At 37.8% G+C, this 15,590-nt stretch overlaps 2 protein-coding genes across 2 annotated transcripts; both read left to right on the top strand.

Annotated features, from left to right (window-relative positions):
- The first annotated feature begins 1,936 nt into the window (after window positions 1-1,936).
- On the top strand, window positions 1,937-7,814 carry LOC116256922 (uncharacterized protein ycf36). The gene is made up of 4 exons (XM_031633495.2): window positions 1,937-2,766; window positions 2,882-2,910; window positions 6,867-6,923; window positions 7,211-7,814. The coding sequence occupies exons 1-4, from the start codon at window positions 2,247-2,249 to the stop codon at window positions 7,412-7,414; spliced, it is 810 nt and encodes a 269-aa protein (XP_031489355.1). The 5' UTR covers window positions 1,937-2,246; the 3' UTR covers window positions 7,415-7,814.
- Window positions 7,815-11,744: 3,930 nt separating this feature from the next.
- Window positions 11,745-13,572, top strand: LOC116255413 (thioredoxin H1-like). The gene is made up of 3 exons (XM_031631214.2): window positions 11,745-11,943; window positions 13,000-13,122; window positions 13,267-13,572. Exons 1-3 carry the CDS (start codon window positions 11,857-11,859, stop codon window positions 13,411-13,413), a joined length of 357 nt encoding a protein of 118 aa, XP_031487074.1. The 5' UTR covers window positions 11,745-11,856; the 3' UTR covers window positions 13,414-13,572.
- Window positions 13,573-15,590: the final 2,018 nt, after the last annotated feature.

The raw sequence follows: 15,590 nt of genomic DNA, 5'->3' as shown, positions 1-15,590 counted from the left end.
AGGAAACTCAAAAATTCGAACGATGCAGTTGCAGTAAACGACATTCATAAAAGGTTGTGATAACCAATTGTAGCAGTTCAGAAATGCAAATCTCATATTTTGAATTTAACACTCGGATTCGGATAATGGTATATACTTTTCTTGATTTATATTTGAATCGGAATACATGAACATATAAGCACACAATTCTCTTTTGTCCAACAGATCTTGCTGACAAGAAATGCCCAATACAGAGATCTTGAAACAAGTAGAACAAAATTGTGAGCTTCCAATAGGACATGTAACAGATCGATGGAACTCTTAAATAGCTAGGAAAGGCACATACTCCATGCAGACAACAAGCATTGCAGCAGCATGGAGGATTTTAACAACTGATACTCCCGAACAGTGCAACGATGACAGTTTAGCAGGTTTGAAACCTTTCATGTATGTTAAGTAAGATTCAAAATTTAGACAGTGATCAATCACTTGCACAATTTTATGAACATGGGATGTCTTTCTCAGATGGCTAGAACGATGTTCATACTTTACACACTGATATATATCACTATGGTATTTCTAATCTTTTGTAGCTCCAATGGTGGACAAATAAAAACGAACAAGAAACAAAAAATGAAAAAAATCATGGTGGAACGACAATACTACTTGCTAGAGGAATCATGGAGATGCAACTAAATAAAAGAGAGATTTTAACCTGCAGCAGCAGCAGCAGCAGCAAAGGATGCATAAGGGCTGAAACCTATAAACAACACTCTGTGGTTCATGGAGCTGCAATGATGCATGTTACTGATAGAACCAATTCACGCAGCCTCTGCCCCAAAACCAGGTTTTCAACCTGGGAGGGGGCAGCCTTTACAAATCCAAACATCCTCAGAACGGGTTTTTGCAACAAGGATTTGCAACAATTGATCTCAAAGAAATGTAATCCATAGGTGCGTAATGAGATAAGATTTTGGGTCTCAGCATATATTCCTCTACACAATCTTGATGTTGAGCTGACAATTGCAAGTACTGCTCAGGAAGATGGAGCTATCAAGGTGAGATCCAAGGCTGATTTGAAATCCCTTTTAGGTGAGACCCGTAGATTAAACAAACAGTGGATTTCCAATCTGTAGAAAATTTGGGATTTTAAATCCTCCGATGGAAGGGGGTCTGACATCACATCCTCCTGGAATCTGAAATCCTCAATGATCACAAATCAACTTGGATATGAGATCGAAGTCTATCCAACGCATACTTAATGACGTCTACAGTTCTTTCTTCTGAATTAGAGGGGTCACAGTTTTTCTGACAAAGGAGATATTTGTAGATGATGAGTTTGAGATATAACCATGTTAGAATTGATGTAGCGATTGTCAGTGTTGAGGCTAATGCTCTCTCTCTGTCCTGGGACTTTTGGTGCACTAGGTGTGGCGAGTCTGAACCACAGATGAAAAGCTTCCACTAAAACGAAGAAGCCTGGAAGGAACAAGGGACAAACCTTGCTAGCTAGCTAGATCAGCATTGATGAGTCTAATCCGAGTTATAATCAATTGAGTTGATAGATGAACACGATCATACTCGATGGATAAAAGTCAAATAGCCGATGAACAAGCATTCTTAGAACCCTCACTCTTTTTTATGTTCTTCTATACTAATTAGATCATGTTTACAAAGAGTTTAATGCTTGGATTAACAAATGAAATATTTGATCAGGTTTTGTTCAGCGTTCGTAACAAAGATGTCATTTTTCATTTGAAAGCAATCAAATACTTCACAAGTATATACCATTACCCCCTAAAAGGGTTCCGTCTTAAGAAAAGGCTTTTCTATGTGATCGTTCTTTGCCATATAATCTGGGATTAAGCAGGATCCTAACGAATCGACGGACATGGTTTCCGGTAATGAACTCTTTCATATTCTTCAACCAAAAGTTCATAAGTTCAACCAACACCGATGTCTGAGAGAGAAATCTCCTCTTGGCAGTCAAAAACCAACCATGGCGACTAGTAAATAGAAAATATACAGTAAGTCGGCAAGCAATACGTGAAGGAGAGCAGAGAAGGTATGGTTTTTAAACATATATTTGCAGAGATGATGACGTTTTTTTGGAAGTGTCAACTGTCAACTGTCAAGCGGATTGCATGGGAAAGCGTAGGCGGGATTTGTGGCAATGAACCGCAGGCTGAGACTGGCTTGGGACGCATGGGGAATTGCTAGTTGGTAAAGTAGGGAAGGGAAGAAAGAGGAAAGCCCATTTCCCACGTATGGCTGCAATTCCACCGTCAACAGCTACTGCCGCCTTCACCAGACTTACCACCACCAATCTTCTTTTCTTCCCTTTACGGTTCGAAAGGTCTGCTTCCACCTTCCTCTCCTCGTCATCTCCTTCTGCTCGCCAAATCTTCTTCTTGGCACGCAGAAGGGCCCTCATTAGCAAGGTTACCAAGCGAGACAGAGAAGAAGAGTCTTTTTCTCAGAGCTCGGATTGCCCTGTCCCAGCTGAACAGCAGCCTGCTAATGAGTACAAGAGCCTGGCTGGTTCCATCCTCTTCTCATGGGCTGCAGGGGACGTTAGCACCTACGCCTCCCGGCTCCTTGTCATCGGTGCCGCGTTTTCTCTCTTCGTCGGATGGCCGATTGCCAAATTCAGCAGGGAGAATGACGCTATCAGGTGTGTGACCGGTGCCGTCTCTGCCGGTATCCTTTTCGATACGTTGCTGGTCCTGCGGATGTACCTCGGCTGGGCTTACGTGGGAAACCGATTGCTCAGTGCAACCGTCGAATGTAAGGGTTCTGTTCCTCTTTTTCTGTTACTGAGTTTCGATTATGGTGTACCGGGGCTTTTTATTCGAATTGGGACTGATTTCTTTGTTTTTGTCCCTTTTTTTTCGTTCTTTAGATGAAGAAACAGGTTGGTACGATGGGCAGGTAAACTTTTTGCATTTTCTAGAGATGGTGCTTCATTGTCGAGAGTTTTCTTTTGTTGGTTTCCTTTTTGTTCATGAAGAGTAGATGCATTGTGAGGAATTGCTTGTCATTAAGGAGTATTTAAGCATTGTTTCTCTTTTTCCGTGTAATATCTCCAGTTTTCTTGATGTCCTTGCTCTTTTATCCTTAGTTAATCCATTTATTTCTTGCTCCACTCCCACTTCAATGTGTATTATTGCAATTGGGTCCATTGCATATTCCTGAACAAAAATGGAACTTCCCCTTGTCATTTGGCTGGCTACTTCGGTCGACTTTGGTGTTTCACTTCGTGATACCACATATAATCAGTTTACAGGAATCTTATTGTCGAGCTCTTATTAGAACCGCCATTTCATTTTAGACACGAGATGATACAAGTTTCTTTTGTTTGAAGAATAGCTCTCTTTATGTTTGAATTCCTGTCAAAGGTGCCTGTCTATTTTAACTTTATCTCCCTCCTATCGTAAGGATTCCTGTATGGCAGCATGCATTTTTTGATTGACCGGTATTTGCACCTTGCTTCTAATTCCTGTAAGATCTTCTGTGTTGTTTTTATATGTAAACTTAAAAAGGGATTTCCATGTTTAGACAGTTCACAGATTGGCTTCTTCCTTTGGTTACATGGAACATTCTACTATCTCATTTCTTCCTTTGGTTACATGGAACATTCTATTATCTCATTGAACATATTGTTGTTCTCTTATATGGAACATTCTACTATCTCATTGAAGACGTTGATGTTCTCTTCTTTCACATGCTCATTTTCAGCCTTGTGGCTGTATTTTTATGTTTTTATTAAACCGAGACATATGCAAGAAATTTCATCCTCTTCCTGGTTTCATTTGAAGTTCAGGGAAATGTTATGGCTTATGAGATTCTGCTGCAGATTTCCTGGTGATTGATTCTATCATCTGCAAAGATCTAAGATCTAAGATGCTCTCACAATCAAATGGCCCTATGATAATTATGATAGGCTTGACATATAATGCAATGATATTAGATCATTTTATCTGTTGTTTGGGTGATAAAAGTTGACAGATTTCAGAGTGGAGCTTATAGGTTCGTGACAGCTGAGTTTAAGAAAAAGGGAATGCAGTTATTGGTTAAATTCTCAATAAGAGGATTTTATGGTACTTGATAGCTCCCAAATAACTATAAAGTTCAGCATTCTAGATAATCAATATTAAGCTTGAGGACTGACTTGAATGGCTGATTCCATGAAGCTTGCAGATAGAACTGCATGATGATAAAGCTCCAAAGCCAACAAAGGAAAAGAAAAGAAATACTACATTAGCATCTATGTTTTGCTCATGCATTCTCCAAATAAGCAACACCCTTCAGGCACTTACTGGACTTCAAACGATATTTTTGGAACATATTAGGGGCACACGAATATGAAATATTTGATAAAGGATGTCACTACAACAGCTACTTACGATTATTTGTTTTAAGTGTGTTATGAATTGTTATAATTTCAAACAAATTGACTATGTCACTTGTGCTCAGGAAAAAATGAAAGAAGTAAAGGTGATCTGCAGATGCACAACAACCATAGCATAGCATGTTGTTGATTCTGTTATTATGCCAAAGGATAAAGAAAAAATGCAGTGATTGAAGGGACATATACATAAAACATCTGGTATGTGGAAAGAAAAGGAACATTTACTCCTCAGTGGATATTTTAAGGTCAGAAAAATGTGTACTACTATCTTACTATCTTAAGAAAATTTTATTATTGAACTGTTGGAAGTAGTAAGATATATTTGGGAAACTTGACAAAATTGAAGAAATGGTAACAGGTCACATGCTATTTGTGGTCTTCACCCACTACCAAGGAATCTGAGATAACTAACTTGAGTGTAGCATTGAGGTTCTGTACTCTTTTTAATATCTCACATGAATACTACACATGCCACTCAAACGTTATTTCAAACTAGAGCTAGGTAAGGGAGCCGTGTATGGAAGCATGGTGTCGATATAAGTTGTAAGTCAATACTGATCGGCAGGAGCACTGAGATACAAGCTTCACTTATCAGAACTGTGCAATGGTGGGCCTTCTCATCTCGTCTTCAAGGAACAACTGATTCTGATAACTAGGTCTAACATAAAGCAAACTAATGCCTATATGATAGATTATGGTTAGAACAAGGGTATTACTATTGATACTCCTAGTTCCTCATTCTGCAAAAGCAAGGCTTCCATTAATAGGGCATATGGCCCTATTTGTCTCGAGTGAATGGGGCATGAAATGGTAAGCTCTCATGTCATAAGGAAGAAAGGGAAAAGGACTAGCATGTTGAAAAATCTATCTTGCTTGTACCATTTTCCAAGTGGTTGACATTTTGGCTACCAAGACAGCAATTTGAGGCTTCAAGAGAAGACAGGCACGTCTGGAATGTTAGATGTCCTTGTGGGAAAGTATGAATGTAGGGTAAGAGCTGGCATCCAACTGAGTTATGGGGTGAAAACTCTTTTTTTTTAGCAGACACAAAACTGGGTGAACAAAAAACTGGTTTCTTGATAAACTTGGTTTTCGAAAAACCTGTCATTTTTTACTGTTTCAGACCCCATCTGCTTCTCCACTGCCACAATTGGTGGTGGGATGCACGGCTACTTCCCACCATTTCTTGCTGGAAATGGCCAGATTGTTTTTTCTCTGACTGGATGGCGTCAGTCTCGTTGCAATCTGCTGGAGATGGCCTAAAAGAAAATTGCATCTGCTCTTGTTTTGGCAATTTCTGGCCATTTGCTGGCAGGAAACAGGTTCCCTGACATGGGCAACCTCAACCAATTCACTTCCTGACCAGTGGTGTGTGGAGAATAGGCTGCTATTGTCTTTGCTTTTCCCATTTTAAGGTTTTCTCTTTTTTTTTATGCAATACAATTTGGCATCCTAGATGCCAAAAACCTGGTCTAGAAGGGGCACTTGGTTTCTTTGTAAGCAAGTTTTGCTCCTTGTTATCCAAATGGGTCCCTCCATTTTCAGCTCAGGTTGGAAAACCGTGCATGGAGATGAAATGGTGATTATGGGGACAAGGGTAAGGGCTGTAGATGAGGATACACGTTAGAGAAAGAAGAATGATTCATCAAATTTGTGTTAATAACAAATCAACTTCTTAATTAGGATGAATAGGAGACTTATTATTGACAAAATTGTAGGAACGGAAAAGATGCGTTAGAGTGAGAGGGAGTCAAGCTTGAAAATTTGGGCCGAATTAAACTTAATTAGCATAATGAAAATGAAAATTATATGCATAAGCTGGTCCATGTTTTCAAAGTGCTATTTAAAATCCTTCCAAATATGTTTGCAACTAAAACCGGTATCAGTTTCAAGTTGGCACAATTGAAAATGTAAAATTCTCTTGATGAACTCGCCCAAAGCATGATCTTTTACTGTTATTACTTATTAGGTATGGCAAGAAACAACTGGCCGCTTGGCGGTGTGGCTAGAGATAAGAAGCCAAAGGGCATCAAATGGGGGCTATGGCAGGGAGGTGTGTTAAATAAAAATAAGTCATGAACGACATAGAGATAAATAACAACAGGAAAAAAAAAAGGATGTGAAACAAGACAGTAATACTGTGTTGAGAGAGGTGAAGGTTCTGTGTCCATGACTGTCCATTGGCAAATTGTGTATATTTGTTTGTTTTTCTTGCAAGTACCGCTAATGGAGTCAAGCACAGCAACCATCTGAAACAAGACAGTAATACTGTATGAGAGAGGTGAAGGTTTTATGTCCATGACTGTCCATTGGCAAATTGTGTAAATTTGTTTGTTTTTCTTGCAAGTACCGCTAATGGAGTCAAGCACAGCAACCATCTGACTTATTGTGATTATGATGGTATCAGTTAATGCTACAGCTAGTCATTTTCTGCTTGTCTTTTAAGGAAATCTTTGAAATTTTCTATTTTTTTCAGGTATGGGTGAAATCTCCTGAAGTATTAGCTCGGGACCGCCTTCTTGGCTCCTATGCTGTAAGTGACTACTCCATCCTGCCTCGCAGCTAGGAGCTGTAAGCATAGTTCTCCTTTTTGTTATGTGTTTGATGCAAGAAATGATGAACTGTTTAACCTTTTCCTTAATCCAATTTTTTTTCTTTTTTTTGTATGTAATTTCATTTGATCACTGCAAGGAATCTACTTCGTGTAAATTGGTATTATTACCATTTGATCATAGTTGCTAATTCATTCAAGAAAATCCAAAACCAAGCTAAAGAAACCTCAGCCAGTTGCCTGCTTAACCAGCACTTGTTCTACTTCAGGTCAAGCCAGTCCTGAACAGGGTGAAGCTGACACTGGTTCTGCTGGCTGCAATGTTGGTATCATGTGTTCTTCCCTTCATGAAGATCGATCCTTATGTCTTATCTGAAGATGTCGGCGGTAGAGCAGTGGCTGGTGTTTATAATGAGGACTCTGCGAGGTCATTTGAACCAGATGCATTCTGTGGTGTGCCAGATCGATCCTGAATTTCCTATGTGAAAACTATTTCAGATGTTGTATAGCAAAACATACTGTACAACGTATTGTAAATTGACACTGTAGATGAATCCAGTCCAAAAAACACATAGTTGACAGAGTTAAGTTTCCACTACGTTGAGCACAACCTGTCAGATGCACTTTATATATATTGGCTAAAGTCTTGCGAAGAAGTTATCTATGCTAAGGATAATTATCCACCCGTTGAAAATAAAACGCCAGGTACAAAATGAGCAGCCGGCTTGTGTAATGCGTGATCTTAGGAGCTCAGCATCTGCAGTTACATGAAGATCCTCATTTTTAAATTCAAATTATTGATTGTGTATAGCGACTAGCAAGTGTATCTTTATCATATTATTTTTTAATTGCTGCAGACATATTATTTTTTAATTGCTGGTTCGATCAGTTGCAGCAGTTAGGCTGGATTGTAGCTCGTGCTTGGCAAACCAGCCACATGATCGTTGTCAAATTGCTCGATCAATATATTTTACGAAAAAATGCAACAGCAAAAAATTGACGATTTAGGTTGATCAGGTTATAAATCTCGATGTACCCATCAAATTTTAATCATTCTTTTAAGCCAATAAATTTGAACAGCCCTATAAAGTCTGGATAAAAGACTGAACAACTCACTCGACAGCCATATATGTATCTACAGATGCGGAGAGAGGTGAACATCACTCTTCAGCCGGCAGGACATAGAATCCATGACGGGGCATTCCTCTCGAATCTGCCACCAACAACGAGTGAGCCATAACACCATGTAAACCGCCACAACTTAGTCATGGAAGAAGGTGGGAGGACATACTCACTGTCACAAAAAACGTGTAGGGTATTAAACGGCAAAGAAAAAGATGTGTATAATACAACAAAGTTCTATATCTCGGGAATAAAACGAAAAAGTTCGGCAAATTTTTAAAAAATTTTAAACATTTAATATATCTTAAAAATTATAAAAAATGAAAATTAATAAAAAACAGCAAAAAACAGGAAAACAGGGTAAAAAACGTATAATATGGGTATTATATGTGTTTTTTCATGTTTTAAAAAAAAAACACGTTTTATTCCCGTTTTATACGACATAGGTGTTTTTGGTGTATAATACGCTTTTTTTTTTTAAAAAAACGGTGATTCTTGTGGGAATAGACTATATACTACTTAGCTCCGCCACAACTTAGTTATGAAAGAAGGTGGTATGACATACTACTTACCTTGGTGGATCCAGGGCTTTGAAGGTGGTCGAAGGTGTTGACATGATGAGTAAAAAAAAGGAGCAAGCCAAAAAACATGACCCAGGGTCCTTGACTCGGTTGGCATAATGGCTTGGTAGGCAGTCAAGTCATTATTTTAAATGTAGGAACCAAAAGTCGAGCAATTGATGCGTAAGTAGAAACATCGCTGATGTAACACCCGAATACATTTAAAAATGATTCTGTATTTTAAGGAGTTGTTTGGCAACAGTAACATTATGGTTTTCTACTTTAAAAAGCTGCTTCGGCTCTTTGTTGACCGATGGGTTCTTTCCGCTCACTCGAAAGAGCCTAAAAACCAAAGAATTTCTAGCCATGGTACAATAAGACCAAAGGTAGCGTGGTTGCAAGAAGCAAGAGCAAAGGCAGCAGTTGGTGAGGGGCCAAATAGAAAGGCGCAGGTGAGCCAGGTAGTGAACCTTTGAGAGGTTAAAACCGAACGTCATGTATTGTTTGTAAATGCTACCCACTAACATGCACTTTGATTTATTAAATGACTTTGCTTTCAGTTTTGTATATGGTCTAGGTCAATCCTGCCATGTGTGAACACCTCTAGATTCCAGCAAACTATTAATTTGACAACGACAAATTTAAGATCTCTATTATCTCTCAAATTCATGGATTGAATGGAGATGCATGAATTTTAACATGCAAAAGATGGCAAGGCAAACTTATGATGTAGCATCTTTCAAAAGAAAAAAAAAATGCAAATCCTAGTCAGAAATAAATCAAGGCCTTGTAATCTTATAACTTAATTCACCCCAATTATTATATCTTGAAATAATCAAATTCAAATCTCAACCCAGAGATTCTTTTTTTTTTTTTTTTTTCTTAATAAGGGTGAATGGTTCATTCCATTGCCCTCCTTATACCCACCCTTAAAACATGCTTCAGAACCTTTTATGGTTCAAAAGTAAAATGCACTGAAAAGTAACAATGATCATTTTAAAACTCGAAGTTGAGTCTTTAAAAGAGTCGAACTATCTTGCCGCCGAGTACACTACCACCATTTGAAGTGGAAAGAAGGAAAGATCAATCAATGCTTCAACGAGTGCTTTTTAAAATTTGATAGACACAAAAATACTAAAAATTTTAAGATTTTTATATGAAACAAATAAATGTTTTTAAAATTCATATGTGATTTTTTTTAAAAAAAAAAATTTGAAAGTAAGACTATGCCCCCATGAGCCCCTTGTTCGTCCCGTGACCACCGCCATCGTCAGCAGGGTCGTCATCATGTACCTCCACACTGGAACCTTCTTCCCAGATTCCTTCCTCCCCAATCCTTGTTCCAAAGTCAAGGCCGCTTTCTTTTTTTATTTCTCACGTCGAAGCCTTAGTGGGAAAGATTTTCCCACGCGGCGGAGGGATGCCGATGCCGATGCCGATGCCTTGCCAAGTAAGATTACGTGGAGGAGCTCCATCACCGCGCGTTTGCCTGACGGTCAAGCCCTCCACTTGGCGCATTCCAAATATTTGAAAAAAATGATTTTTAAGAAAACTTAGTTATATTCGCTTTTATTGGCCACATGTAAACGAGCTAGCTAAACTTTGTATAAACGAGTTGAGCTCGGGCTTGTGTTAGGCAGCTCGACTCGAGTTCCAGCTAGTTGAGTCGAGTTGAGCTCGACCAACTCTCGTGTGCAGCCTGACCCACATGATTAACTATTTTTTCACTTATTTAACGCAGCGTTTGGAGAGCAGTACACACTGAAAAAAATGAATTTTCAAAAACACTTAAATTAGCAAAAATGATTTTTTTAATAAGTTTTTAAAAACTTTGGGTGAAACTTATGAACCAGAGTTTTTTTGAAATCTCCGTCTTCAAGATATCCAAATAAGCCCAAAAAAAAGTCTGCGTTAAAATGCTGTGTGCATATTATTTTTTCTTATTTTTCTTATTAAATATGTTTTTTTATAGATTTTTGGTCCTTTTTGTGAGAAGCTTTTGTTTTTGAGTTTACGTTTTGATTCATGGTTTTTTTTCTTGTTAGAAGAGAGAGAATAATTTTGTTCTTTTAATATTGGATTATATTTTTCTCAAACAAGAGCTTGAATTGAGCATTAATCAACCTGAAACCTAATTTCACTAAACTACGTTCTTACTTTGAAATTGATACGAGTGAAAAATGGCAGGTTTTTAATCTAGTGAAAGATAATATTGAGAAAAACAATTATGGATAAACTTTTTTTTTTTGTTTTTCAAGTTAACCAAAGTTTGCTTCATATCTTTGATCGACAGTTTGTAACTTGCAAACTAAAATTTGGCTAAAAAACTTTGTAGACTGTTGACTTATGTAGATTACTGTAAAATACTGTCTATACATTTCTGGGGCCATAACATATAACCTCCTCTTTTTATTTAATAATTTTTAAGAAAAATCTAGACTTTGTCCAAAGATCCGTTCAAAATTATATATATAAGAAACTTATCTACTTTCGTCAAAAGTTGGTCTTATATTTAATTTAATTGGTGATCGCTTTTAAATGAAAAGTTTATCCAATATAGTTTTATTTAAGTTGAGTTCATAATAGTTCGAATCATATAACCTCCTAAAAAGTGCTAGATTCGTGAACAACGGTGAAGAAAAAAAAAGAAAAAAAAATATATGATATAAAAAAAAGATATATCTGTCTACATAACATAAGGGTACAGATGTAAAAGTGTAAAAACCATTGACAATGTTAACGAGAATGAGATCCACATCTCTTTCTCTTCATATATATATATATATATATATATATATATATATATATATATATATATATATATATATATATATATATATATGAAATGTGATGAAGTCATGGGAAAAATGTGAATTAATATTAACCGACATTTTTTTTAAAGATTCAATTATATATATATATATTAATATATATTAATATATATTTATATTTGAAAATAAAATCTTATCACATAAAGAAAAACGTGTCCATAACGAATATAGAAAAATGGGCCAAGGGCTTGTTTCTTAAACTCAACAGGATGTTAGAAGGTACTTTTCGTCATCGTTAGACCAACTATCTCCGCTTCGTTTTGCGGTTCCCTATTTAAGGAGGAACTTGGAGCTGAAGAGAGACAGAAGCGGGAGCCAGAGAAAGGGAGAGCGCGGCAAGAGGGGTTAGGGTTTCTGAGCGATCTAGAGAATAGAGAAAGGGAAAAAGAGGAAGAAGGATTCATGGCAACTTCAGAGGGAGTGATCGCCTGCCACAACATCCAGGAGTGGAAGAACCAAATCGAGTCCTCCATCGCCTCCAATAAACTGGTTCGTCCCCCCTTTTCCTCCATCGCCACTTTCTTTTCGTTTTTTTCTCTTTCCCATACCGTTGGGCTTTCTGTTTCATCGGTAGGTTGTCGGTGGGAAATGTTTTCTCGTTATATGTGTGCTCTTGTGTTTGAGATGTTGGTGAATTGATTTCACGTGGCGTGGGTTCACGTTTGTGGTTGGTTTCAGGAGGATATTCTTGATGAACGATCTGCTAATGGTCGAGCTAGTTTTTATTTCTTTTTTTTTCCTTCTTTTCTTTTTCGCCTCGCCCGGATATTAGTCGGACTCATTTTCTCTGGTTTCCCTTTGATTTTTAAATGTTCTGTGGTGGGTGAGTGGGAACATATTTCCTCTTTTTTCTTCATTTCCTTTCGGTATCTGTAGAGTAGATTGCTTGAGTTCTCTTCTAATATACACTGGCCGTGAAGCAACGGCCAAAATTGAGAGATTAATTTCACCGGGCTTCCTCTTGCCAACTCCTGCATAGTACGCACGAACAAGGAGAGTGGTAACGTAGGTCAGAATAACGCGCAGAAGTGAAATGGGTCATACGTGCGTCCAGACGGCCGACAAGTTTAATTTTGTCTGAGCATAATTTTTGGGCTGGTCATAAGGCGATTTGCAGGCTAATTAATTCATATTGATCAATATGCGGGTACCTGTAATGGTCGATAGACCAGGACAAATTTGTACCCAGAAAGTACGAGCTGCAGTTTCTTGCCTGCTGCACAAACAAATCCAGCAATCCCTTTGATTGAATTCAGATTCAAGGACGCTACCACGATTTTATTCGATTAGCAAGTTCTAGTTCTGCCTCGTCCTTGTATTTGTATTTGTCAACTTTCATTTGAAAAAATTGCTCGGTTCGATTATGTAAGATGTTAGGAGGCTTTCGTATTGCCTTTGTGATTTTTTAAGGATATGTTTTTACGTTTGTGCACTTGAGCAAGTTCTCCTTATCCTTCATCTAGTGATCTGAAGCTTTAGATATAACGGCAATTTTAACAGTGTTATGTAGTAATGTTTTATCATCTCCTCCTTATCTTTTCTTAGGTGGTGGTTGACTTCACTGCTTCATGGTGTGGACCGTGCCGATTCATGGCGCCACTCTTTGCTGAGTGGGCCAGGAAGTTTGTTGATGCTATCTTCTTGAAGGTCGATGTCGATGAATTGAGGGTAATATTCTTTTTTTTTTTTCTTCATTCTCGCTAGTACTGCTCTACAGCCATATTTTTTGGTTCTCTGTATGCATAGATTTACCAGTAGGGGTTATGCTGAAATCTTCTTGTGGTTTCTGATAAATAAAATTTCATTTTGTAGGAAGTAGCAGAGGAATGGAGAATTGAAGCGATGCCAACATTTTTGTTGCTCAAGGAAGGGAAGGAAGTAGAGAGGATAGTGGGAGCAAAGAAGGATGATGTTCACAAGAAAATCACTGAGCATCTGGCTCTTCCTGTTTCTGCATAAGAATGAAATGCATACTTCTGTTTAAAATGTGATGCCCGTGAAGTAATTTGCTTTCGGAACCATATCTGTGTTGGTCATGTACTGAACCACATTATAGACGCTTTGTCTCTTGTGCATCGTTTTTTAATAATATCTGGATACTTATGTTATAGTTATTCATCTTGGTGCATTCTGTTATATATTAAGATGGCGGTTGGAGCTAGATGCTTCATGCTAGCAAAACCTAAATGTTCAAAAAAATTCCCCAGTTTATACCTGTCTGTCTTCCGTATGTTTTTTCTTTAATTTTTCATTTTGTCATTTTCCTATTCATGGCCAAGATCGAGGGGCTGGCAGAAAAATCTGATCCTTGTACTATAGTAATTTCAGTTCATAATTCATGACAACTTTTAGGGTTTCTGGATTAAGCTAGTGTATCTCTTCAATTACATGATGCTGCTGTGTCTTTTCAATTACACATTTGTCACTTGTGTGCTGATTACTGGTGGCACTTTTTGAAGATTAGCGTATGCCACTCTGGATTCAGTATCATCTCTCTGGTGCACATCCATAGCGCGGGTGCTGGACTCGCTGCAATATGAACTGCTAATTAATTCGTTTGAAAAAAGAGGCAGTGAAACGTCCCGGTCATGACCGATTTACGACTTTGTTGTTTGTATACATGTCGGAAGACGCTTTAAAAGGGAAAAAAGGATCGTTCTTGTCATGATCTCTATCGGCTATCACGTAGCACCCATGTCTAAATCGTCCAATTTTTGTCTATCGAGTATTTAGATTTTCTTCCCCTAATTACATGTAAAAGTGTAGCTATCAAACATGTCTACATGTTCTCGTTACCGTGCGTGCCGGTTTGAAACTTGGGTACTTTCTGATTTTTAATTAGTTTAAATTGCGTATTTGTTACCTTTTTTAAATGGGAGCACATGACCTGATTTGGGATTTTAACATTGGCAGCATTAGCTATGCCTCCTGCGTTGTTTTGTACCTCATATTTGTTACAAAAGGTATCCGCTATTATCGCTCGTCGCATAGGACAAGGTTTTCTGATTTCTTAGGATGTAGTATTTGCAAGTGCTGTTACATAACATTTTTAAACAAAAAGGAAGTTGTAAAAACAGTATTAAGGTTTTAAAGGTACTTGGAATGATTCTTGTGACCCTTACATCAGTCAATTCGGGTCAATCGGTCTAATAATTCAGTTCGATTTTGATGTGCCTTATTTCTTCAACCTTGGCTTTGGCACATGTGCTTGAAATGAAGATGTTAGGTAGTTGCCGGGGCGATTGGAAATCTTAGACGTTGTGTTGTTTGCGTATATTTTGTGCGTAAGTGACGATTCCCTTGTTACCAGGGGAAGAAATACATGCATGAGGATAATTCTTTTAAGCAGGGTATGAAATTTCTGCTGCTACAAAAGCTTTTTCTATTTCAAGGTTCACATGGACCTAGAACCAGACGTGAATCTGTTACCTGAACGGGAGATGGAGAACCTTTTCTTGTGTTGTGTTTGCGAGTGTTCAAACTCGCGACTTGAAGCCGAATTGCGGCGAAACTTGTGCTTCAAAGTTCGTCTTGCGATTGGATATCTTGTTTGGCTCGGAATTTTGATTCACGCATGAAAATTCTAGAATCATAGTTCAATTCCTCCTCAAACTAAAACGGAATCAAAATTCCATGTTTCCGTTTTCTAATTCCCGAAACAAAATAGCTTGTTTGTTTGGCAATTCCAATTTCTTAAAAAGTAAGCATTTTGATCCTGAAATTCCATAACTCTGGGTAGATCAAACGCCCCCAATGTATTGTTTTTGGTTCCTGTTATCTGTCAGGTTTTGATATCTAATTTCTCTCTCTTTTGTGGCATCCTACCGATCATAAAATTGATTGCTGACAGCATTTCAATGAAGAAGGATGATAAGTAGGAAAAATAAAAGATTATTGGGCAAATGAAGGCTGCCAATGTCAAAATAGTGACAACCTTATGAAAAATTTCAAATCTGTGATATTTTGAACTTTATGGATCTTTTATATACTAATATATTGAACATTAACATTTTATTCATGGTGGCACTTCGGTAATTATGATTGCAATTCATGCCCTTGAGTGTAATTTAATTAACCTTTCTTATTTTCATCATCCTTAAGAAAATAGTGAATTACCACCAGATCCACAGGGATTT

Source organism: Nymphaea colorata, chromosome 6 (assembly GCF_008831285.2).
Source record: "Nymphaea colorata isolate Beijing-Zhang1983 chromosome 6, ASM883128v2, whole genome shotgun sequence".
Taxonomy (NCBI): Eukaryota; Viridiplantae; Streptophyta; class Magnoliopsida; order Nymphaeales; family Nymphaeaceae; genus Nymphaea; species Nymphaea colorata.
This window is presented reverse-complemented; position numbering and strand designations above follow the sequence as displayed.